The sequence below is a fragment of the Dipodomys spectabilis genome, unplaced genomic scaffold (genome assembly GCF_019054845.1).
Source record: "Dipodomys spectabilis isolate Male_0828 unplaced genomic scaffold, ASM1905484v1 ptg000017l, whole genome shotgun sequence".
In the NCBI taxonomy this organism is placed as follows: domain Eukaryota; kingdom Metazoa; phylum Chordata; class Mammalia; order Rodentia; family Heteromyidae; genus Dipodomys; species Dipodomys spectabilis.
Window position 1 is genome coordinate 9358453 of NW_024870694.1, and position 24692 is coordinate 9383144.

The 24692-nt window shown below is 40.8% G+C and overlaps 1 protein-coding gene and 1 non-coding gene across 2 annotated transcripts in view; both read right to left on the reverse strand.

Moving 5' to 3' along the window:
* Osbpl11 (oxysterol binding protein like 11) overlaps positions 1–24692 on the reverse strand; it is a 74251-nt gene that overhangs the window by 40324 nt on the left and 9235 nt on the right. The window contains exons 2-5 of the mRNA XM_042667909.1: positions 16843–16911; positions 9838–10013; positions 8031–8110; positions 5123–5299 (exon numbers count right to left, since the gene is read on the reverse strand). Coding sequence (XP_042523843.1) covers positions 5123–5299; positions 8031–8110; positions 9838–10013; positions 16843–16911 — 502 coding nt within the window. The remainder of the gene's footprint in view (positions 1–5122; positions 5300–8030; positions 8111–9837; positions 10014–16842; positions 16912–24692) is intronic.
* Positions 667–795, reverse strand: LOC122099981. Its single transcript, XR_006146061.1, has one exon. It is a non-coding gene; the product is annotated as a small nucleolar RNA SNORA33 (small nucleolar RNA).

Below are 24692 nucleotides of genomic sequence, written 5' to 3' on the forward strand. Positions count from 1 at the left end.
CTGTCTTACTCGCCTCCTATTCCCTAACCTAGCTTCTGGTCCTATTAACTTGGCTGGATGGATCTAAGAGCAGTCAGCAGCCGGGCACCAGTGGCTCACGCCTATAATCCAAACAACTCAAGAGACTGAGATCTGAGGATCACAGTTCAAAGCCAGCCTGGGCAGGAAAGTCTGAGACTCTTATCTTCAATTAACCACCAGAAAACCAGAAGTGGTGCTGTGGCTCAAGTGGTAGAGCACTCTGAGCTGAAGAGCCCATAGTTCAAGCACCATAACCGACAATAAAACATACACACACAAAAAAACAGTCCATTTCAGTTAGGAGCTCAGTCTACTTTTCCTTTTTTTTTTTTTTTTTGCAATTTATTAACATTTTGAAGCTTTATTTAAATTCTTAGCACTATATACATTACTGAGGTCTTTTTTTTTTTTTTTGGGTTCAGTTGTGGGGCCTGAACTCTGGGCCTGGGCGCTGTCCCTCAGCTCTTCAGCTCAAGGCTAGCACTCTACCACTTGAGCCACAGCGCCACTTCCAGATTTTTTCTTTTTGCTTACGTGGAGCTGAGGAATCGAACCCAGGGCCTCAGGCATGCAAGACAAGCGCTCTACCACTGAGCCACCTTCCCATTACTGAAGTCTTATGAAAATGTTTCCAATATTTAAATTTGTTGAAGCCATTCTTAGGGACTTTAATGACTTTTATTGCCCTTAAGGCTTGTATCATGGCACTATTTTTGCCAGCTTTATCTAAATCTCTTCAACTACATTTAGGTAAGCAGGTGTACTGGCTGCCTTTCTATCTATTTTTTCTAACACAGCCAAGAGAATAACAATGATTGGAGGGAAATTTTTAGATGAAAACTGAATTTATGATACTTGACCATTTTCAGGTGTATGCAGATGTCTAGATTGCCCATCCTTTGGAAACTAGCTTGTTACATTATTTTTATTATAGAGGTGATGTACAGAGAGATTACAATTACATGAGTCAGGTAATGAGTACATTCTCTTTTATACAGTGTCTTCTGTTCCTTCTCTCTGTCTCAGTCCCTCCATCTTCGTCTCCATCCACAAGTTGCATAGTTCACTTTCATCAGTGTCCAGTAAACTCCACTGATGTACTTTTTCACCCTTTTCCCTTTGAGTTCTGTACCCTCCCTACAATCCTCTCTTGAATACACCAACATAAAATGACAAAATCATCACAAAGTAAAAATTTAAAAAACAAGAGATCTCTTGTTTCCGTATCTTAGAGTTCATTCTGATATATATTATTTTATGTAAATATGAAGAGGCATGTAGGCATTGTACCTTTGTTTTTCTCTCCTAAAAGTATCCTCTTCTGGTCTCACTGTGTCTAGAATCCTGTATAGTTTATCATATCCCAATGTATTTTAGATCTAATTTCTGCATATCAGAGAAAACATGCAGTTTGTCTCTGAGCTTGGCTTACCTCACTTAACATGATTTCTTCTAGTTCCATCCATTTCCCTCCAAATGACATTTTTTTCTCAAATGACATTATTTTATTCTAATGGCTGTATAAAATTCCATTGTGCATAAGTACCACATTTTTTGAATCCACTCATCTACTGGAGGGCTATTATGTCTATTATGAATAGTGCAGCAATGAACATGGATGTGCAAGTGTCTTTTTCATGTCCTGGCTCATGACATTCAGCGTAGGTGCCTAGGAGTGGCATGGCTGGGTCACAGGGAAGCTCTAGACTGCTTTCCAGAGTGGGTGTATTAGTTTACATTCCCATCAACAGTGCAGTAGGGTTCGCTTTTCCTCACATCCTCACCAACATTTGTTGTTCGATTCACTGGGATGAGAAGGAATCTTAGAGTTGTTTTGATTTGTATTTCCTTTATGGCCAGGGATGATGGGCATTTCCTCATGTGTTTCTTTGCCATCAGCACCTCTTCTGAGAAGCATCTCCTTAGCTCCTTTGCCCATTTAGTGATTGGTATATTAGATTTGGGAGGGGCTTGGAAACTAGCTTCTTTCTCACAGAAATTCTACAACGTAACTGTATTTGATGTTGGTGCCCCGCATCTTGTATATACATTTTTCTACTTTAGGGAAGAAAAGGGAAATAACAAAATGCTGAAATAAGGATACAGGTTTACTCATTGTAACAATGAGATGTATAAGACACTATGTTGAAAATGAATTTTACAACTTGGGGGTAGGGGGGAGGAGTTGGGGAGGGAAAGAGGAAAGGGATTGTAGGGGATAAACAAAGGAGGAGGTAGCAACGCTTGATAGGAAATGTATTCATTACCTTACTCATGTAACTGTAACCCCTCTGTACACTATTTTTACAATAAAAAAAATTTTTTTAAAGGAAATAGTTAAAAAAAAAAAGAAAAAAGAAAAAGAAATTCTACAATGTAGACTCTTTAGCTTTCAGAGGCTCTGTTCCAGGTAAGTTTTTTTTGTTGTTGATATCTTTTTGTTAATCATGGGGCTTTAACTCTGGGCCTGGGCACTGTCCCTGAGCACTTTAGCTCAAGGCTAATGCTCTTTACCACTTGAGCAACACCACTTCCAATTTTCTGGTGGTTAATTGGAGGTAAGAGTCTCACAGACTTTCCTGCCTAGGCTGGCTTTGAACCGTAAGACCCTCAGATCTCAGCCTCCTGAGTAGCTAGAATTATAGGCATGAGACACCAGCACCTGGCTATAAGTTTTTTAAATGTCACATTCAACATTCATTTTTTCTTTCTTTCTATGATGCTTGAGGTCAAAGTCAGGGCCTTATGCATGCTGAGAGAGTGCTCTACCACTTACTTATACTTCTAGCTCTCAGGTGGTTTGAAATATAGTTTAACACAGGTTACTATAAGAGAGATACAAAATCATCTTACCAAGTAAACCAAGTATATCATACGTGAACATGAAGCAAGCCCTAAAAACACATGCCTAAGGTTAAGGATCAAAAATTCACCCATCCTAGAAAAAAAGAAAAGAAAAAAAGAAAGTCTTGAATGAAAAGTATGAGCAGGGTGGCTCATGCTTGTAATCCTAACTCATTGAGAGACTAAAATTAGGAGGATTCTAGTTTGAGGCCAGCCTGGAAACAAATTCACAAGATCCCATCCCAAACAATTGCTGGGCACAACAGGTCACCTCTGTCATCCCAGTTATGTCAGGAAATATAAATAGGACAATCAGGGTCCAAGCTAGGCAGGCAAAAAAAGACTTCATATCAAAAATAACCACCATGGAATTCTGAGTTTGAATCACAGTACATTTATACATGCATGTGTATGTGTATTTAGAATATAAATTTGGAGACCAGTAAGGATCAGTAGTGCAAAACTTGTCTCACATACAGAAAGCCCTGGGTTTGATCACAATACTGTAGCATAATGAACAAAACTTGTGGGTCTAATCTCCAATAATCCAAACATATACATAGGCACAATCACGCTGAAGTAAAGTTTAGAAAATATATTAGAGGGCTGGAAATGTGACTTAGTGGTACAGTGCTTGCCTAACATGCATGAAGCCCTGGGTTCAATTCCTCAATGCCACATAAACAGAAAAAGCTACTCAGGCAATGTGGCAGGAAAGCCAGCTCAGGCAGAAAAGTTTGTGAGATTCTTACTTCCAATTAACCACCAAAAAAGCTGGAAGTAGAACTGTGCCTCAAGTAGTAGAGTGCTAGCCTTGAGCATAAAAGTTCAGGGATATTATTTGGGCCTTTAGTTCAAGCCTCACCTCAGGATAGCACAAACAACAAAAACAATACTGTCTTTTAACTTGTTCATTCTGTATTATTTTTTACTCTTTTATTCCCTAATGTTTTTGGTACAATGATAGTTTTTTCTGGCTTATTTTTATGTTGTCATTTCTGTCATTTTCTTTGTCTTTAATGACAGGGACTGTGCCTAATAGTACAAGGTTAAGTGGGTGCTTGGCCAGTGAGATACACTCCCAGTCCAGCTAAGAAAAACTGTGCTTCATTCTAGCCATGACCTCTAGCTAGTTCCACTTGAACTCTGGAGGATACTTCACTTAAAAAGTAGGGGAGAATGATGGAAGGAGTGACAAGATCAAGATGCATTGTATTTATAACCTGACTTCTGGACTCTGAAGCCTGTCAGTACAACTACTTAACAATAATAATAATAAAACAGGACAAGTAAAAACTCCAGCCAACGACCTGGCACAAGGAGGCGTAAATAGGGGTGCCTGAAATCACACTCATAGGTATTTACTCAGCAACAGCAGAGAGAAGTAATATACCAGTTGTATATATTGTACCACAACACAACAAATCAATATCCCAGGGCACACTGTCAAGAGAGGCAGCTTATTTTAAAAAAATCTTCATGAAATTGGAAGAGATATTCATCCCAAGAGATGCATAAATCCCAACAGACACACAAGAAATAAAAAAAAAAAAAGTGACAGCATCATGACCCTTCCTAGTTAGACAGTTAGAATGTTAGGAACTCTCAATATTATCAGCTGGTGCTGGTGACTCATGACTATTCCTAACTACTCAGGAGGCTAAGATCTGGGAATGGCGGTTCAAAGCCAGCCAGGGAAGGGAAGTCCATAAGACTCTTATCTCCAATTAACCACCAGAAAACTGGAAGTGGTGCTGTGGGCTCAAAGTGGTAGAGTGCTAGCCTTGAGTGAAAAATCTCAGGGACAGCACCCAGTTGGAGTTCAAGCCTCACAACCAATAAAAGAAGAAAAAAAAAAGCCTCACCAAAAGCTAGGCGACAGTGGCTCATGCCTGTAATCCTAACTATTCAGTAAGCTTCAGATCTGAAAATTGTGATTCAAAGCCAATCGAAGCAGGAAAGTTCATGAGTCTCATATCCAATTAATCACAGAAAAAGCCAGAAGTGGAGCTTTGGTTCAAGTGGTAAAGCACTAGCCTTGGGCAAAAGGAGCTTAGGCAGCAGCTAGGTCCAAAGTTCAAGCACCAGGACCAGCAAAAAAACAAAAACAAAAAACAAAAAGCCAACAGACTAAATCAAGCAGAACAGGTAAAGCCTCAGATGGCACAAAATATATTTAAAACATTTTTGTGACAAAACTGAGAAAGATACTGTTTTTTTGGTTTTGCATTTTAACTTGACTTCAATTCATACTTACTTCTCTGACTTCCACAAGATGGTCTGGAGGTAAGTGGGCTCTTTTACTCACTGACTGTAGTTTGGAATGTCCAACATTAAAAAAAGAAATGGCGTTTTGACTTGGTCTTCTCTGGGATATGGGCGAATTACCACTAGATGCAAGTGAGAAGCTCCTGGACTTCAGAGGAGGATTATTCTGTGAGACAAAATCATTCCATTCTGTTTTTTAAATACTGACTCTTTCTCCCTCAAAAGTACCACACATCTGAGGTTTAAATATGTACAATTTTGAAAATTAATCTTAGAATTCACTACAGACCACTTCTGAAGGTAAAAGTTACTTAAAGCTTAAACATTTCACCTATCCCATAATAAACTAAAATTTTATTTAGAAAATTGACTTCCAACTTTGTTTTTCAAAGAAAAATTTTAATATCAGAATAATTGAATATTTCTAATTTCAGGGTTTTTTTAATTCTTTGGTCGTGGGGCCTGAACTCTGGGCCTGGGCGCTGTCCTTCTGCTCTTCAGTTCAAGGCTAGCGCTCTACCACTTGAGCCACAGTGCCACTTTCACTTTTTTCTGCTTATATGGTGCTAAGGAATCAAACCCAGGGCCTCATGCATGCAAGGCAAGCACTCTACCATTTAGCCATCTTCCCAGCCCTAATTTCAGGTTTTTAAACTAACATAATAACCAAATTTGGCAATATACAATATGATTTATCTCTTAATGAAATACACAAGTATCCTTTGGAACAAACCAGTACTTTCTAGGCATTGATAATGATTACAGCGTAATGAGTCGTCAGCTTTCCGAAAGACTACTCTACATACCCAACTGAAACTTTTGCTTTTGTTTGGTTTTCTTTTTCTATTATTTATTTTTTATTGTCAAGGTGATGTAAAGAGGGGTTATAGTTACATAAGTAAGGTAATGAGTACATTTCTTGTTACTCCCTCTCTCATTTTTCTCCCACTTTCCCTGCCCACCTTGGCTTTCTTTTATACAGAATCATGCTATGTAGCTCAGGTTGGCCTTGAATCCAAGTTTCCTGTGCCACAGTCTATCAATTACTATGATTACAGTTGTTCACATCTACATCTAACTCTATAGGGTAACTTTTTTTTTTTTTTTTTTTATCCGGTCGTGGGGCCTGAACTCTGGGCCTGGGCGCTGTCTCTCAGCTCTTCAGCTCAAGGCTAGTGCTCTACCACTTGAGCCACAGTGCCACTTCCGGCTTTTTTCTTTTTGCTTATGTGGTGCTGAGGAATCGAACCCAGGGCCTCAGGCCTATGCAAGGAAAGCGCTCTACCACTGAGCCACCTTCCCAGCCCCTATAGGGTAACTTTTTAAAATGACAAGGTGGAGCAAAACATGACAAAAAAATGAAACAAAATTAAGTATCACATAAATATGGAATCCTTTAAATATGCCACCCATGTTACTTTTACAAATCTCTAACTTTGGAAGTATTAAAACTTTTTCACTTTAAACTACACGTATATACGCATACTCATCAAAGAGGATATGTACATTTTGACCAAGAACAAATAAAAAGATGTTACGATTAGTCATTAAGGAGATGAGATCAAGGGGCTGGGAAGGTGGCTCAGTGGTAGAGCGCTTGCGTTGCATGCCTGAGGCCCTGGGTTCAATTCCTCAGCACCACATAAGCAAAAAGAAAAAAGCCGGAAGTGGCGCTGTGGCTCAAGCGGTAGAGCGCTAGCCTTGAGCTGAAGAGCTGAGGGACAGCGCCCAGGCCCAGAGTTCAGGCCCCACAACCGGACCCACAAAAAAAAAAAAAAAAAGGAAATGAGATCAAAACCATAGTAAGAGTTCACTTTCTACCCACTATAATAACTACATGTGTTGATAGATATATGTGTATAAGTTTACATACATATACAGGTATATGTATAGATTTATTATTTATAAAGTATTTTATATATATGAATGATACCAGCAAACATTGGCAAGATATGAAGAAATTAGAACTCTAATAAATTTTCAGTAGAAATATACAATGGTACTGGGCATCAGTGGGCTCATGCCTGTAATCCTAGCTACTCAGAAGGCTGAGATCTGAGGACCATGGTTTGAAGCCAGTCCAAACAGGAAAGTCTTTGAGACACTTTTTTTTTTCTACTCCTGGGGCTTGAACTCAGGGCCTGAGCACTGTCCCTGAGCCTCTTTGAGCTCAAGGCTATAGCGCTCTACCACTTGAGCCACAGTGCCACTTCTGGCTTTTTAGAGTAGTTTATTGCAGATGAGAGTCTCACAGGGACTTTTCTGCCCAGGTTGGCTTTGAACCGCAAATCATCAGGTCTCAGCCTCCTGAGCAGCTAGGATAGCAGGTGTGAGCAACTAACACTCAGCTTCCTTGAGAGTTTTAGTTCATTGATATAGACAAATCTATGAAAACATTAAGTAGATCATAAATGCAGATTGGTGTTTGCCAAAGCTTGGACAGGAAAGAGTAAGTATTAAGTTACTGTTATTGGGTACAAGCTTTTATATGTAATGAAATGTTCTAGAATTATATGGTTGAGATGGCTGCATAACTGTGTTAATATACTAAAACTATGGGATTCTAATTTTTATTTTATTTTTTTTGTTGGTTGTGGGGCCTGAACTCTGGGCCTGGGCGCTGTCCCACAGCTCTTCAGCTCAAGGCTAGTGCTCTACCACTTGAGCCACAGCACCACTTCAGGCTTTTTCTGCTTATGTGGTGCTGAGGAATCAAACCCAGAGCCTCATGCATGCAAGGCAAGCACTCTACCACTAAGCCACCTTCCCAGCCCCTGGGATTCTAAATTTGAAATAGGATGTATTTTCTGCTACATAAATATTATCTCAATTAAAAATATAAAAAACAGCATCCTCTCCCCATTTGGTGCACTAATATCATACATAAACCCACATACCTTCCCAATAGCTTCAGTATGATGCTGTGTACATATCTGAAGTCTGCTAACCCAATGTTGTCGCTCTTTAGCATCTGTGGCTGATAAAAAGAACATACAAATTATTTACTTTTATCTTTATTGAAGGAATAAAATTAAATGTCCACAGCATGAAGAACAGATGACTGAAAAGTAAAGAATAGTACTACTGTTCCTACAGCAAATGTTCTTGTGTGGAGAGAGGTTAAAAAAGAAGAGAAAGAACTGGCCTTACCAATGAACACAGTAGTTAATGTGTAAATTTTGTAAGAAGGATACACTACATGTAGCCAGGTGAGGTTAAAACTCACATGTCTTAAAATTCTCATAATGTGTTCTTACATAAACAACTTTTTTTTGTTTGCTTTTTGCCAGTCCTGGGGCTTGAACTCAAGGCCTGGGCACTGTCCCTGGGCTTCTTTTGCTCAAGGCTATCACTCTACCACTTGAGCCAAGAGCCACAGCCACTTCTGGCCTTTTCTGTTTATGTGGTACTGAGGAATTGAACCCAGGGTTTTACACATGCTAAACAAGCACTCTACCACTAAGCCACATTTCCAGCCCTATTTTTATTTTTATTTGCTGGTCCTAGAGCTTGAACTCTGGGTTTGGGTGCTACGCCTGAGCATTTGTGCTCAAGGACAAGGCTTTACCACTTGAGCTATAGTTCCACTTCTGGCTTTTTCTGCGATTAACTGCTATACGTGTCTCATAGACTTTCATGCCCAGGCTGGCTTCAAACCACAATCCTCAGATCTAAGCATCCTGAGTAGTTAGGATTACAGGTGTGAGCCACTGGTGCCCCAGCCTTTCTTGGGGCTTGAATTCTGGGCCTGGGTGCTATCGCTCAGCTCCTCAGCTCAAGGCTAGCGTTCTACCACTTTACCTACAGCACCATTTCCGGTTTTCTAGTGGTTTATTGGAGATAAGAGTCTCATGGACTTTCCTGCACGAGTTGGCTTTGAACCACGATCCTCAGATCTCAGCCTCCTGAGTAGATAGCATTACAAGTGTGAGCCACTGACACCTGGTTTTCCATTTTATTTTTTATTAAGAACATGATATAGCAGCATGGTCCATTAGGATAGCCATTATACTTTATGTGTATTTACTAATATGCAATTTATCTCAACAAAAGTTATACATTAATCACTGAAAACTATAGAGTGCATACAAAAGAAATTAAGTAAAGAGACAAAACTCATTTGCATGTCAGATGCAGGAAATATTAAAGAAATGCGTATTTTAGGGCTAAGCACAAGCACACATCAAAATAATAGCCTCTGCAAATCATTCCATCTCCAAAATAACAGCAAAAAAAAAACCCAAACACTCTTTTTTTTTGGGGGGGTGGTGGTTGTGGACCAGAGTGCTGTCCCACAGCTCTTCAGCTCAAGGCAAACACGCTCTATCACTTGAGCCACAGTGCCACTTCCGGTTTTCTGGTGTAATTGGAGATAAGAGTTTCACAGACTTTCCTGCCTGGGCTGGCTTTGAACAATGATCCTCAGATCTCAGCCTCCTGAGTAGCTAGGATTATAGGCTTGAGCCACCGGTGTCCAGCAAAAGTCCACCCTTAAACTAACTTGTTCCTCTGTCCTATGCCAAAAACAGTTATTTATTAAAATAGACTCCATAAATTCTCATAGCAGTTTTGAGATTTAGAATGTTGTGTCTACACAGGGATAGCAGTTTCTTTCCCCAAAACCCAAATAAAGCAGGTCCAAGTACAGCAACTTCTCAAGGGATGAAGAAAACCATAGTATCGATTTACTTTTCCCTGTCATACCTCTGAGTTTATACTGCTCCCCACTTGCAGCATTCACAGTGAAGGTGTGTGAGTCTTCATCACTGGGTGATATCACAGCACCCGCAAGCTGCAAGGTGCCTCTGGGTTTCTGATTTCTAGACTGTTCATTCACAAAGTACTCCAACAGCCCAGCCTCATTATTCAAAACAAAAAACCTGTAATGAAAAGAAAGTTGTAATTTTTAAACATTTTCCCCAGCCAAACTAAAGCAAAGCAAATATCATTTAGAAGTTAGGAACACGAGCCGGGCGCTGGTGGCTCACGCCTGTAATCCTAGCTAATCAGGAGGCTGAGATCTGAGGATCGCAGTTCAAAGCCAGCCCAGGCAGGAGAGACCGTGAGACTCCTATCTCCAATAAACCACCAGGAAACCGGAAGTGGCGCTGTAGCTCAAGTGGTAGAGCGCTCGCCTTGAGCTGAAGAGCTGAGGGACAGCGCCCAGGCCCAGAGTTCAAGCCCCACGACCGACAAAAAAAAAAAAAAAAAAAAAGAACACAAGTGGGCTGGGAAGGTGGCTCAGTGGTAGAGCGCTTGCCTTGCATGCCTGGGCCCCTGGGTTCGATTCCTCAGCACCACAGAAGCAAAAAGAAAAAAGCCGGAAGTGGCACTGTGGCTCAAGTGGTAGAGCGCTAGCCTTGAGCTGAAGAGCTGAGGGCCAGCGCCCAGGCCCAGAGTTCAAGCCCCACGACCGGACCTAAAAAACAAAAAAACATCAAGAACAGAAGTAATGCTGGTAAGGATATGGGGAAAAAGGAATCTTCATACAATGCTATTGAGAATGTAAACAGTGCAACCACTATGGAAATCAGTATGGAGGCTCCTCATAAAACTAAACATAGACCTACCTGATAACTTCACCATGTCACTATTTGGTATGTATCCAAGGGAGTGAACTTCAGTAGACAACTCATAATAAACACTTGTGTTTATTACAGTGCTGTTCACAACAGCCAAATGAGAAAAAAATCAAAGTGCCCGACAACAGATGAATGGATAGAGATGTGATATATAGATACACATGAATACATACATGATGGAATATTATACAGCCATAAAGAAAACTGAAATGTTATTTGTAGGAAAATAGAAGGAATTGGAAGCTAGACCTAAAAGATATACATATTCATGGGTATCTGTATATGTATTCCTATACACATAAATTTATATGCACAGAATATGATTCTAATTATGGAACTATGGAGGAGGATGAGGGGAGGAGAGAAGGAAAAACAAAGATGGAGAGCAAATAATTTTGAGATACAACTGTATATGAAATGGCATGAATATGAAATGAAAGTTGCTTATCAATGCAGGATTGGGGGGCAGGAAAAGAGAAAGTAGTAGAGAGTGTTATTCTGAACAACATATAATGTGTATAAATTTGGAATACCATGCTGAAAATCCTTTGTGCAATTAATATACAATAAAAAAGATAAATGACAGTAAAGTAAAACAGGCTCTGATGGAGGAGTTGGCACCACCGGATTGGGGGAAGGGCAAACAATGGAGGTACATGAGTATGGGTATGGTCAACTTAGTTTACTCACATGTATGACATTAGAACAGTGCAATCTGTTTTAACTGTTTTACGAAGGGGGAGTGGGATAAAAGGAGAGTGATAGAGGGAACAAGGTTGTTGTGGATACATTATATCCATATGTGGAACTGTCACAATGAAAACCATTGTACAACTAATATATGCTTAATTTACTTAAAAACTTGAGAGGGTACGTGTATGTCTGTGTGTGTATGTGTGTATGCCACGCACAGTCACGCACACATGCACTTGCACGTGCACATGCATGCACTTATGCCAGTCCTGGGGCTTGAACTCAGGTCCTCAGTGCTGTCCCTAAGCTTTGATGCTCAAGGCTAGTGCTCTTCTTGAGCCACAGCTCTCCTTCAGCTTTTTGATAGGTAATTTGAGATAAGAAACTTCACATACTTTCTTGCCCAAGCTGGCTTCAAACCACAATTCTCAGACTTCAGATTCCTGAATAGATAGGATTATAGGTGTGAGGCACTGGTACCTGGTTTAAATGAGTTTTTTTTTTTTTTGGTCGGTCATGGGGCTTGAACTCTGGGCCTAGGCGCTGTCCCTCAGCTCTTCAGCTCAAGGCGAGCGCTCTATCACTTGAGCTACAGCGCCACTTCCGGTTTTCTGGTGGTTTATTGGAGATAGGAGTCTCACAGTCTCTCCTGCCCGGGCTGGCTTTGAACCGCGATCCTCAGATCTCAGCCTCCTGAGTAGCTAGGATTACAGGTGTGAGCCACCAGCGCCCGGCTGAATGAGTTTTTTAAGAGACATAAAATTTGTAACTGGGAAAAGGCATTCCTCTAAATTAATTTTGGTGGTGTTGGAAATCAAATCTAGAACTTTGTTATTGTAGATGTCTTCTACCAGAGCTACATGCCCAGCCTAGAGAAAGGCACTTAACAGGGAAGAGGAATGCCAGCTAACCCACAAAAGCAAACAAAAACAAGGAGGAGGGGGATCTTGGAGATTTCTCAAACTCATTAACAGGGAACTTAAACTGCATAAAGACAAATGGTAATGAGAATTTTTATTTAAAAATTCACTGAAGGACAGACTGCTTTGTTTAAAATGGTTACAAGAAACGTGGCAGTTTTTAAAATCAGACTCCATTTTCTCTATAGATTCCATTCTAGGAGAGAAAATAAGTTTCAATTTACATTAAGCATATAAAAAGTTACAGGCGGGCTAGAAAGCATTTTAGTAATTTAGAATATATTTTTAGTTTAATTATTTAGGTCTAAACATTATATAATAAATTGTGAAATGTTCTGTTTTATTTTAATTTCCAATTCTTTTTGTTTCTTTTGAGTCAGGGTGTTGCCACATTAAAAAAAAAAAAAAAAATTCACTGAAGGAAGTGGTGCTGTGGTTCAAAGTGGTAGAGTGCTAGCCTTGAGCAAAAGGGCTCAGGGACTAAGTGCCTAGGCCCTTAGTTCAAGCTCCATGACCGACAAAAAAAAATAAAATAAAATTCACTGAAAATATGAGCTCAGAGGTTAGCTACATGTTGGGTAAGAAACAAATATGGTCTAACATTCAGTGCCATACACAATGAGAATAATGTCAGGGGAAAGATTTTGTGAACATATCATTAAATAGGTCACAACTGAAGATTACTTATCCTGTTTAAAAATGAAAAGGCTGCAACTGGAGATGCAGAAACATAAGGAACTTGAAACTGAATGATGAAATACTGATACACTCAGGAAAAGAATTTGATGAAATACTGATAGACTTTGGAAAAGAATTTGATGTTCTGATTTGGTTCTAGATCAACTATTTTAGGAAACAAAATCCCAATTTAAGTTGTGTAATTTTTTTTTCACCTTCAGGTACTAAGAGTTTCAAATGAAAGGAGGTAGACTCAGGAGAGTTTTGCTGTTTTGTATTCTTGGGCACTACATTGTGGCACAAGCAATTCTTTGTTTGTTTTTGTTGGTCCTGGCGTCTAAACTGTGGGCCTGGGCACTGTCCCTGAACTCTACAGCTCAAGGCTAACGTTCTACCTTGAGTCACATCGCCACTTCCGGCTTTTTCTGCTTATGTGGTGTTGAGGAATCGAACCCAGGGCCTCACGCATGCCAGGCAAGCACTCTCCCACTGAGCCACCGTCCCAGCCCCAGCAATTCTTTATTATACAGTGTGCCCATTCTGAATTTATCCAAGCTGCTCTAAATTGCCTTTAGTCAAAATGGAAATGGGTTACAGGGAAATTGCCTTACTTGTTCACAAAGGTATAGCACTTTGGTTAGTTAAGCTTCCTCTGATCTACTTAGAGACTAAGCTACTAAGCCTAGGACTTTTCTCATCATTCAGTCTAGATGTTCCATACTGAGGACTCTGTACCTGTGCTGGCCTTAAGACCTCCATCCAGAAAACAAATCATGCACTTTTGCTTATGCCACCATGCTCTGAGGCTGCGACCTGGTTTGAAGACAACTGGACAAAAGAGTCTTCCAATTAAGTAGCAAAATGCCAGGCTGGAAAGGTGGCTCAAGTGGTATTGTTAGCCATGAGCAGAAAAGTCAAATGAGAACATGAGCGCCTGAGTTCAAATCCTGGTACCAGTGTGTGAGTATGTGCGCACGTGCATGCACACGCATACACATACACATACACACACATACACACACACACAGAGGATTTTTACTTGTTTGAGGTAGGCTGGCAGTAGTGACACTGACAAACTGAAGCTTCTCACGGCAAATTGGTAAAGGGTATTGTGTTCTCAGTTACAAACACGGATGGTTGCCTTTTACCCCACACTTTCTGAAATCACTAAAACTGGTTTCTTACACAGCTAGCTCAGCAGAGACCTTCTCTCCATCTTAAAGTGTTGGCTTGGGTCTGCTAGCTAGCTCCCCAAGCATAAAGTAGCTTAATGGATCTTTTGGTAACCCCCTTTATGCAATGACATAAACACCTGCCTCTCCTTCCCAGGCACTCTCAGGCTGTCAATGACCTGAAATATCATCTGGAACATATACTAAGCTCTATATGCTTGGATCTTTTTGGGACTTTCCAACTCTGTCCCATTTGTCAGCTTTTCTAAATAACATTCAATAAAAGATATAAATGGAAATTTAAAAAGAAAGAGAGGACACAGTACTAAAATATAACATAAGGGCTGGGAAGGTGGCTCAGTGGTAGAGCGCCTGCCTTGCATGCCTGAGGCCCTGGGTTCAATTCCTCAGCACCACATAAGCAAAAAGAAAAAAGCCGGAAGTGGCGCTGTGACTCAAGTGGTAGAGAGCTAGCCTTGAGCTGAAGAGCTGAGGGACAGCACCCAGGCCCAGAGTTCAGGCCCCATGACCAGACCCAAAAAAAATAAAAAATAAAAAAATAAATAAAAGGCTCTTACAATGTCTTTTTTTTTGGGGGGGGGGGGGGGGGTCCAGTCGTGGGGCCTGAACTCTGGGCCTAGGTGCTGTCCCTCAGCTCTTCAGCTCAAGGCTAGCACTCTACCACTTGAGCCACAGAGCCACTTCTGGCTTTTTCTTTTTGCTTATGTGGTGCTGAAGAATTGAACCCAGGGCCTCAGGCATGCAAGGCAGGCGCTCTACCACTGAGCCACCTTCCCAGCCCACAATGTCTTTCTTTTAAAACAATTTTTAAAAATAAAAAGGAAAAGAGGGCCAGACAGGAGCTATTCAGGAGGCAGAGAGAGAAAGATAATGGTTCAAGATTGGTCTGGGCAAGAACAAGAGATCCTATCTAAAAAATAATGAATGTAAAAAGGACTGAGAGGTCATGAATCAAAGTGGTAGATCACCTGCCCTTCAAGCACAATACTGAGTCAGACTCTAGTACCGCTGAAACAAAGGAACCCAGGAGAACTGCCCACTTCAATAGAAATTTTCCCCTTATAAGCATCATTTCTTCAGCTTCAATCTCTCTCATATGATCTCTCATTTCCTATTCAAATTCTTTAATGATATGTTAAACTAAACATGGCAGGAACTGGCCTCCTGTTTTAAAAATGTCATTTTTTTTCATCAGTGCTTCTACTATTCTACGATTCTTTCATGTATTAGTCTGGATGTCTAGTTGTTTAAAGTAGGAAGGAAAATCCATATCCCATTATTCTAACATGGCAAAAGAAATCTCCAAATGACATTTGAATCAAAAACAGAATGAGAAAACAGAGACAAAATAATCTGTCTATAAAAACAGACTTTGGAGCTAGGCGCCAGTGGCTCATGCCTATAATCTTAGCTACTCAGGAGGCTGAGCTCTGAAGATGATAGTTCAAAGCCAGCCCAGGTAGGAAAGTCAGTGAGCCTTTTCTCTCCAATCAAGCACCAAAAAAGATGGAAGCAGAGCTGTGGCTCAAGTGGTAGAACACTAGCCTTGAGCAAGAAAGTTCAGGGACAGTACCCAGGGCCCAGAGTTCAAGCCCCATGACTGACCAAAAACAAAAAACCACAAAAATAAACACCAAATAGAATTACTATATCATCTAGCAGTTCTACTTCTGGGCAGACACAAAAGAAAGACTCAAACGGATTTAATATACCAATATATTCATAGTAACATTATTCACAATAGTCAAAAGAGAAAAACCCTAATGTACATCAAAGATGAATACATAAAAAAATATGTTACTGACATACGATGGGATATTATTTGCCTTAAAAAGTAAGCTGTGACTATGTCTATAATATGGATAAATTTTGAAGGTAGTACTCTAAGTGAAATAAACAAGTCACAAAAGAACAAATACTGTGTGCTCCACTAGTATGATATTCCAGAAGTAGTCAAAGTCAGTTGCCAGGAGCTGGGGGAGAGGACTTCGCATTTGGCCCCACAGTTACCAAGTCTATACAAGGCTGGCTTCCCTACTTAGGCTACCTTGGGCTGGCTATTTAACCTCTCTAAGGCCTCAGGGAAGTTTAAGAATTCCAAGAAAAATCTCTTGCTCAATCTCTGAAACTATAAAAACACAAGAACATGGGATTCTCATCTTTTTTTTTTTTTTTTTTTTGGTCGGTTGTGGGGCTTGAACTCTGAGCCAGGGCACTGTCCCTCAGCTCTTCAGCTCAAAATGAGTGTTCTACCACTAGAGCCATAGCACCACTTCTAATTTTCTGAGTGGTTTATTGGAGATAAGAGTCTCATGGACTTTCCTGCTCGGGCTGGCTTTGAACCTCGATCCTTAGATCTCAGCCTCCTGAGTAGCTAAGATTACAGGCTTGAGCCACCAGTGCCCTGCTGAGATTTACTCCCAATAATACTTATGAGGCATTTAGAGGCTGCCATGTGAACATAAAATCATCTCCTCCACCCTTTAGCAAGAAAGTCAGTCACCATACTTTTGGACAATGTGGTAAATTCTCCTCTAAAAAGTTCCTAGTTATGTCTGTAATTTAAGGAAGTATCAGGATATAAATTTATCAGTTACAAGATCTCTTGGGAGAGACTGATGGAACATTAATAATCACACTTACCTGTACTGCCACCCTGTGACAAGGTTGGTATACTTCATTAAGTAGCCATAGACATTTTCCATGTGATCACTGTTTCAAAAAGAACAGAAAGAGAGTCAGTGAAAATTAGGGGGGGAAATCCCCAGGAAGCTTATTGCATAGTTCTGAAAATGTTGCAGACCTAATTTTATATTAATACTTTCAACTTTTATTTTTTTCTTGGAAACACTGGGGACTGAACTCAGGTCCTCACACTTGCTACGGTAGCACTCTACAAGGCTGAGACAGGAGAATCAAGGTTCAAGGCCGGTTAGGGCAGAAGTTTGGGACCTTCTCAATTCATGGCTGGATGCAGTAGCATGTATCTGTCATATCAAGCTATATGAGAAGCTGAGATTGGGAGATCATAGTGTCACAGCAACTCAGGCAGAAAACACAGTGAGATTCCATCTCTATAGAAGGAAAATTTAGATGCAGTGCTGTATGTTTTTCACCGAAGTCTAAAAGCAGTGTTTCATGCCTGTAATCCTACACACTCAGGAAGATGAGATCTGATGGTTCAAAGATAGCCTGGGCAGGAAAGGCTGTGAGAATCTTATCTCCAATTAAGCACCAAAAAAGGCAGGAAGTAGAGGTGTGGTTCAAGTGGTAAGAGTGCCAGCCTTGAACAAAAAGCTCAGAGACGGTGCCCAAGCCCTGAGTTCAGGCCCCAAAACTGGCACAAAAAAGAAAATAGTAAAAGCAGTAAGAGAAATAAAACCCTATCCTAAAAATAACCAGAGAAAAAACAGCTAGAAGTGTGGCTCAGTGGTATTGCACCAGTCTAGCAAGCGCAAGGCCAAGTTCAAATCTCCAGTATTGCTAAAAAATAAGAATAAAAGAACATCCTATTCTTTGGAAGGTGTCCCTCCTTTATCCTTTCACGTATTTCAAGAATTACCCACCATTCTGCGAAACCAATGGTGTGGAATGCCGGTGCCATCTGGTGGCCAGCACAAAGAGCCACAACAGAACTTCTGTCTTTTAAAGGTTATGCATCTTGAAAGCTATTTGGATTTTCAAAATAAGGAATGCTCAATCAATGAAATTTACATCAATACTCTAAAACATGAAACACTTCTGACCCAAATATCCCAGATAAGACTCAACCTGTGATATTTTCCATGTTAGTATCTCCAAACCCTCATGCTTTATTCTCATTTAGAATGTAACAATTTTTATAGATTTTTAACATACTTGCTAATTTTTTAAAAACCCGCTTGTTAAAACAAGAAACACCACATATCTGAGTATAAACTGCATATGACAGTATATTGTGGCTCAGTGGTAGAGTACTTGCCTGGTATGTGTAATCTATACCCCAAGAAGACAAGAACAAAACAAACAAAACCCTACTTCTTCTCTAACTGCATCATACTATTTTGTGTTCTAAGAAGTAGAAGTGACAATTCAAAAAAACACTAAGACATTCAAAATAATAACTATGAAAAAGTTAATTTCTTCCATAACTCCACTGCCCATGGAGTTGTTTTTTATTGGTACCAGGACTTGAACTGAAGAGCCTGGTGCTTGCTGGAAAAGGAGAATAGTTGGATGTGGGGGAAAATATTCCTTCAGTCTGTGGGTTTATTTCTGATCTTTAACTTGTTAATATTACTGACTTGGGATTTGTCCTGGAAGCAGATAGTGTATATAATAGCTGACTAACTGAACTAAGCCAAGTTCAGTTTGACAATCATTTCCTCCCAACCTTTTAATAATGACTGTTTCAACTCCCAAATCTCCATATGACATTAATTTCTCTTTGTTTTGAAACATTGACTCTCTCTACGAAGGCCAGGCTGGCCTCAAACTAGTGATCCTCCTACTTTAGCCTCCTGAGTACTGTGATCACTGCCTCAATTGGCAAACATATGTCTTTTTTAAAAAATTTTTTTTTTATTGTGAAAATACTGAACAGAGGGGTTACAATTACATGGGCAAGATAATGAGTACATTTCTTTTTTTTTTTTTTGGGTCCGGTCATGGGGCCTGAACTCTGGGCTTGGGCGCTGTCCCTCAACTCTTCAGCTCAAGGCTAGCACTCTACCACTTGAGCCACAGCGCCACTTCCAGCTTTTTTTTCTTTTTTCTTTTGTGGTGTTGAGGAATCGAACCCAGGGCTTCATGCATGCAAGGCAAGCGCTCTACCACTGAGCCACCTTCCCAGCCTCAAATGAGTACATTTCTTATCAAGCATTGTAGCCTCCTCCTTTGTTTCCCTTTCCCATCCCCCCCAGCACACCAAAGTTGTAAAGTTCATTTTCAACATAACGACTTGTACATCTCATTGGGCAAACAGATTTCTTAACCTTTAAAAGACCAGTTTTTAAATTTAAGCTCCTTTTTAGTCAGCTTCAAATTTTTTTACCTAAACCTAATTATACCTACTAAATACAAAGCACTCTAAAACTCCACTAAAAAGTATGAGGGGGGGAGGCATATCTTTCCATCTGAAATCTACGATTATATTAAGAAATGCATCTCCCTAAAGTAAAACAATTAACCAGGATCCTTGCTCTTTTCCATAAAAGAGGCACAAGAGAATTGTATTTTAGCTGCCACACAAATGGGGCACAGGTGACCAGACTTGGTGCCTGAGAAACTGAATAAAGAATGGAAGAAGGTAAGAGAGAGGGGACATGGGCAACACCTCAATTCCAGCTGCAACAGCTGGGCAGAAACATAGGCCTTTGCTAAAATACAATCAGAAAGGAAGCTTTGCATTTGTTTTAGCATGAATTCTAGAGACTTGCAGGACATATGCAGAGAGAGATGCTGTAAAGCAGCATGATCTGGGGAGGAGATCCGGGTTTGAGTTATCAATACAGAGTCAGACAACATACATTCTTACTAGCACACATGGTAGCAAATAATATGGGCTAAGAAGGACATGAATACAGAGCTTGAACATGGTCTAAGAGAGACACCAAGGAAAAGTTTTAAGGACAAAAAGAAAGAAGGTCAGGAGGAGGGAAATAAAAGGAAGAAAATTAGGATGATATAGGAAGACAGAAACCAGAGAGAATGTTTCAGTTTGTGGCCAGAAATGTTCAGTGTACTTAGGTAAGTAAGTTCAACATTGAACTATTAGATTTCATAACCAGGAGGTAACAACGAACGAGATGAGGAGAATGGGAGTCGGGCAATGAAGAAGTCACTGAAGAAAGGCTGGGAGGAACAGGGATAGCTAAAGATATGTGGGAATAGGCATGGTAGGTCCAAATGCCCAGTGGGAAGGAAAGGAGAGAGAGAAAGGCAGACAGACAGAAACAAAGAAAAGGGGAAGAGAAGGAGGCTTGAGACAGGTGGACTCCAGAGCCTAGGTAAAATTAGATACTAGGATGGTTGATTTTATGTGTCAATCTGATTTGGCCCTGGGTTCCCAAATTAAAAACTATTTCTGTGAATGTATTGTTCAGAATAGGAATAGCATTTGAACCAGTACTGCCTGCTTCTGACACTGGAATACGGGACTTCTGGCCCACAACTGGAATTTAAACCCGAGTCTCCCTTGGGTCTAGGTCTTCAAACTGTCAGAAAAGATATCACCAAGCTTTGCTCAGTTTCCATCTTATAGATAATAGAGCTGTGAGATTTCTCAACCTGCAAAATTGCATGATCCAACTCTTCACCTCAATTTAGATAAATAGACAGATCCATGGGCTCTAGTCCTCTAAAGATCCCTGACTCATAGTGGTTTTTAACTACAAGAGGGTGCCAGTGGTTCATGCCTGTAATCCTAACTACTCAGGAGGCTGAGATCTGAGGATCATGGTTCAAAGCCAGCCCGAGCAGCAAAGTCTGTGAGACTCTTTTTTTTTTTTGGGTCCGGTCGTGGGGCCTGAACTCTGGGCCTGGGCGCTGTCCCTCAGCTCTTCAGCTCAAGGCTAGCGCTCTACCACTTGAGCCACAGCGCCACTTCCAGCTTTTTTCTTTTTGCTTATGTGGTGCTGAGGAATCAAACCTAGGGCCCCATGCATGCAAGGCAAGCACTCTACCACTGAGCCACCTTCCCAGCCTGTCTGTGAGATTCTTATCTCCAATGAACTACCGAAAACCAGAAGTGGCACTGTTGCTCAAGTGGTAGAATGCTTGACTTGAGCTGAAGAGTGCAGGGACAGCGCTCAGGCCCAGAGTTCAAGCCCCACAAACAAACAAACAAACAAAAAAATGTAAGTTTATGCAAGCTGTAGTCACTAAAAAATGAGGTACTAGCAAAGCCACACATCAAAGTGTGCCCTTTAAAAAGGCTTAGCATTCATTCACTTTCTGGGTTATAAATAGCATGACAAACAGAGGGAGAATTTGCTTATCTGAGTAAAAACCAACCGACATCAAGAATGGCCTAGCCTGTGGCTCATGCCTATAATCTGAGATACCAAGGAAGCTAAGGTCCAAAGGATCAAGGTTTAAAGCCAGCCCTAGCAGAAAAGTCCATCTCCACAAATAATCTGTAAAAAGCCAGAGTGAAGGAGCAGCTCAAGTGGCAGAGTACCAACCATGAGCAAGCAAGCCAGGCAAGTGTGAGATCCTCAGCTCAAAAGAGAGAGAGGAAGAAAGAGATTGAGGCAAATTATTATACGACACAGATATCCTCATTTCATTGTAAATATGTATGCATATATTTTTTCTAGCTGAAAGTGTGGTTCAAATGGTAAAGCTCCTGCTGAGCAAACATAGGCCAAGGTCAAATACCATAAAACACAAAAATAGCCAGGCATCGGTGGCTCATGCCTATAATCCTAGCTACTCAGGAGGCTGACTGCAGTTCAAGTCAGCTGGGGCAGGAAAGTCTGTGACTCTTCAATAAACCACCAGAAAACCAAAAGTGGCACTGTGGCTCAAGTGGTAAAGTGCTAGCCTTGAGCTGAAGAACTGAGGAACAGCACCCAGGCCCAGAGTTCAAACCACATGACTGACAAAAATAAATTAATTAATTAAATTAAACAACATTTACTAATTAAAATGTTTATGAGTTTTTAACAACATGGGAAAGTACTTATTATGATCATTAAAACTGCCTAGGGCAAAATTTTATATAGTATATAAAAGGATGAAAGTACTTAATAGTAATCATGGTTATCACTAGATGGAAGAATTATTAGTGGTTTTATCTTGTTCCCTTTACTGTTTCACAATTTCCATTTTAAATGCTCTATTGTTTTTACAACCAAACTGAAGCATTAAAAAAAACTATCCAATTAAACTGACTAGGTGGCTGGTCTGGGAATGTGGCTTAGCAGTGGAGTGCTTGCCTAGCATGCATGAAGCCCTGGGTTTGATTCCTCACTACCATATAAATAGAAAAGGCCAGAAGTGACACTGTGGCTCAGGTAGTAGAGTGCTAGCCTAAAACCAAAGAAGCTCAGGGACAGTGCCCGGGCCTTTAGTTCAAGCCCCAAGACTGGCAAATAAAAAATAAATCGGTGGAACAGTTCAGTTACAGAAATATTTATACTTGGGCTAGGGAAGGTGGCTCAGTGGTAGAGTGCTTGCATGCATGAGGCCCTGGGTTCGATTCCTCAGCACCACATAAGCAGAAAAAGCTGGAAGTGGTGCTGTGGCTCAAGTGGTAGAGCACTAGCCTGAACTGAAGAGCTGAGGGACAGAGTTCAAGCCCCACAACCTACCAAAACAAAAACAAAAACAAACAAAAAGAATAGTACCTGCATAAAACAAAAAGAAAAGAAATATTTATACCGAGTAACAGAATTTCCAGGTATGGTGGACATGCTTATAGTTTAAAAGTACTCAGAGGGCTGTGAGAGGAAGACCGGATGAAACCACAAGCTCAAGGCCATCGTGGGCAACATAAAGAGAACTTCTCAAAAACAAAAACCTGAGGAAGTCAGGCACAAATGGCTCAGGCCTGTAATCCTAACTACTCAGGAGGCTGAGATCTAAGGACTGGAGTTCAAATCTAGCCTGGGAAAAGAAAGTCTTGAGATTCTTCCAATTGACACTGCCCACCCACCCCGCAAAAAAAAAAGGTGGAAGTGGACTTGTAGCTCAAGTAGTAGAACACCAAACGAGTTAAGAAGCTAAGGAACAGCACTGAAGTCCTGAACTCAAGCCCCTGGACCACCATAAAACAAAAAACCAAAACAACAACAACAACTAACAGGTATCTGAACATCAACTTCGTGGAGCATAGTCTAGTGAATTCTGCATCCTTCTAAAGGCAGGTGTTCTCTATGTACATGCTAGCCGGTAATTCTACAACATGGTTCTATAATATGGATGCTGACTGTTCCTCAAAGGTGCACCTGCACCTTGGGCTTGATCCCCAGGGTGGTGCTACTGGCAAGTACGTGGACCTTAGGTTGAGGAGCATTATAGAAGGTCTTAGGTCACTGGGAGTATGCCCTTGACGGGAACTGCAGAACTCTAGTCTCTTCCCCTTTTGATTTTCTGCTTCCTAGTACACTATACTTTTTGCTCTGTTGCCTACTCTTACCAAAATAATAACCTCATCAGAGACCCATGACTGCCCATCTTCATCTCGGAATGGAATCTCTAAAACTGTGCATCAAAACAACCTTTTTCTCTTAAAAAAAATTCTTTTATTGTTATTACAAAGGTAATGTACAAAAGGGTTACAGTTATATAAGTCAGGTAAAGAGTACATTTCTTTTTGGACAATGTCATTCCTTCCTTCTCTCTGTCAAACCTTTTTTTTTTTTTTTTTTGGGTCCGGTCGTGGGGCCTGAACTCTGGGCCTGGGCGCTGTCCCTCAGCTCTTCAGCTCAAGGCTAGTGCTCTACCACTTGAGCCACAGCACCACTTCCGGCTTTTTTTTTTCTTTTTGCTTATGTGGTGCTGAGGAATCGAACCCAGGGCCTCATGCATGCAAGGCAAGCGCTCTACCACTAAGCCAACTTCCCAACCCCTCTGTCAAACCTTTTGTCTTAAGTATTTTACTAGAAAACTGATTAATACAACGGCAGCCTTGAAAACACTGATATAAGTAAAATAAGCCAAGCACAAAATGATTCCATGGCTATGAGGTACTTCGGACAGTCTAATTCATAGAGATAGAAGACAGAATACTAGTTGTCAGGAGACAGGCAGAGGGGTAATAAGGGAAGATATTGTTTAATGGATAGAAAGTTTGACTTGGCCGGGCGCTGGTGGCTCACGCCTGTAATCCTAGCTACTCAGGAGGCTGAGATCTGAGGATCGCAGTTCAAAGCCAGCCCAGGCAGGAGAGACCGTGAGACTCCTATCTCCAATAAACCACCAGAAAACTGAAAGTGGCGCTGTAGCTCAAGTGGTAGAGCGCTCGCCTTGAGCTGAAAAGCTGAGGGACAGCGCCCAGGCCCAGAGTTCAAGCCCACGACTGACAAAAAAAAAAAAAAAAAAAGAAAGTCTGACTTGGAATGAAAAGTACTAAGATAAACAGTGGTGACAGTTGTACAATACCATTGATATGCTTAAGGCCATTAGACTGTATATTTACATATGGATAAAATGAAGCAAGGTGCCAAAACTTTATGCCAGTAATCCTAGCTAGTCAGGAGGCTGAGACCAGGAGGATCATGGTTTGAAGCCAGCTCAGGCAGAAATCTGCAAGATTAAATCTCCAGTGAATAAGCAAATGCCAGACTAGAGGTGTAGATAAAGTGTAGAGCACCAGCCAAGCAAGCAAGCTAAGCAAAAGTATAAAGCCCTGAGTTTAAGTCATAGTACTGGCACAAAAAAAATAGACCAGATAGTAAATATCATGTGTATACACACACACACACACACACACACACACACACACACACACACACAGATATTATCACACTAAGAAAAACAGTAATAGCTAGGCGCCAGTGCTCATGCCT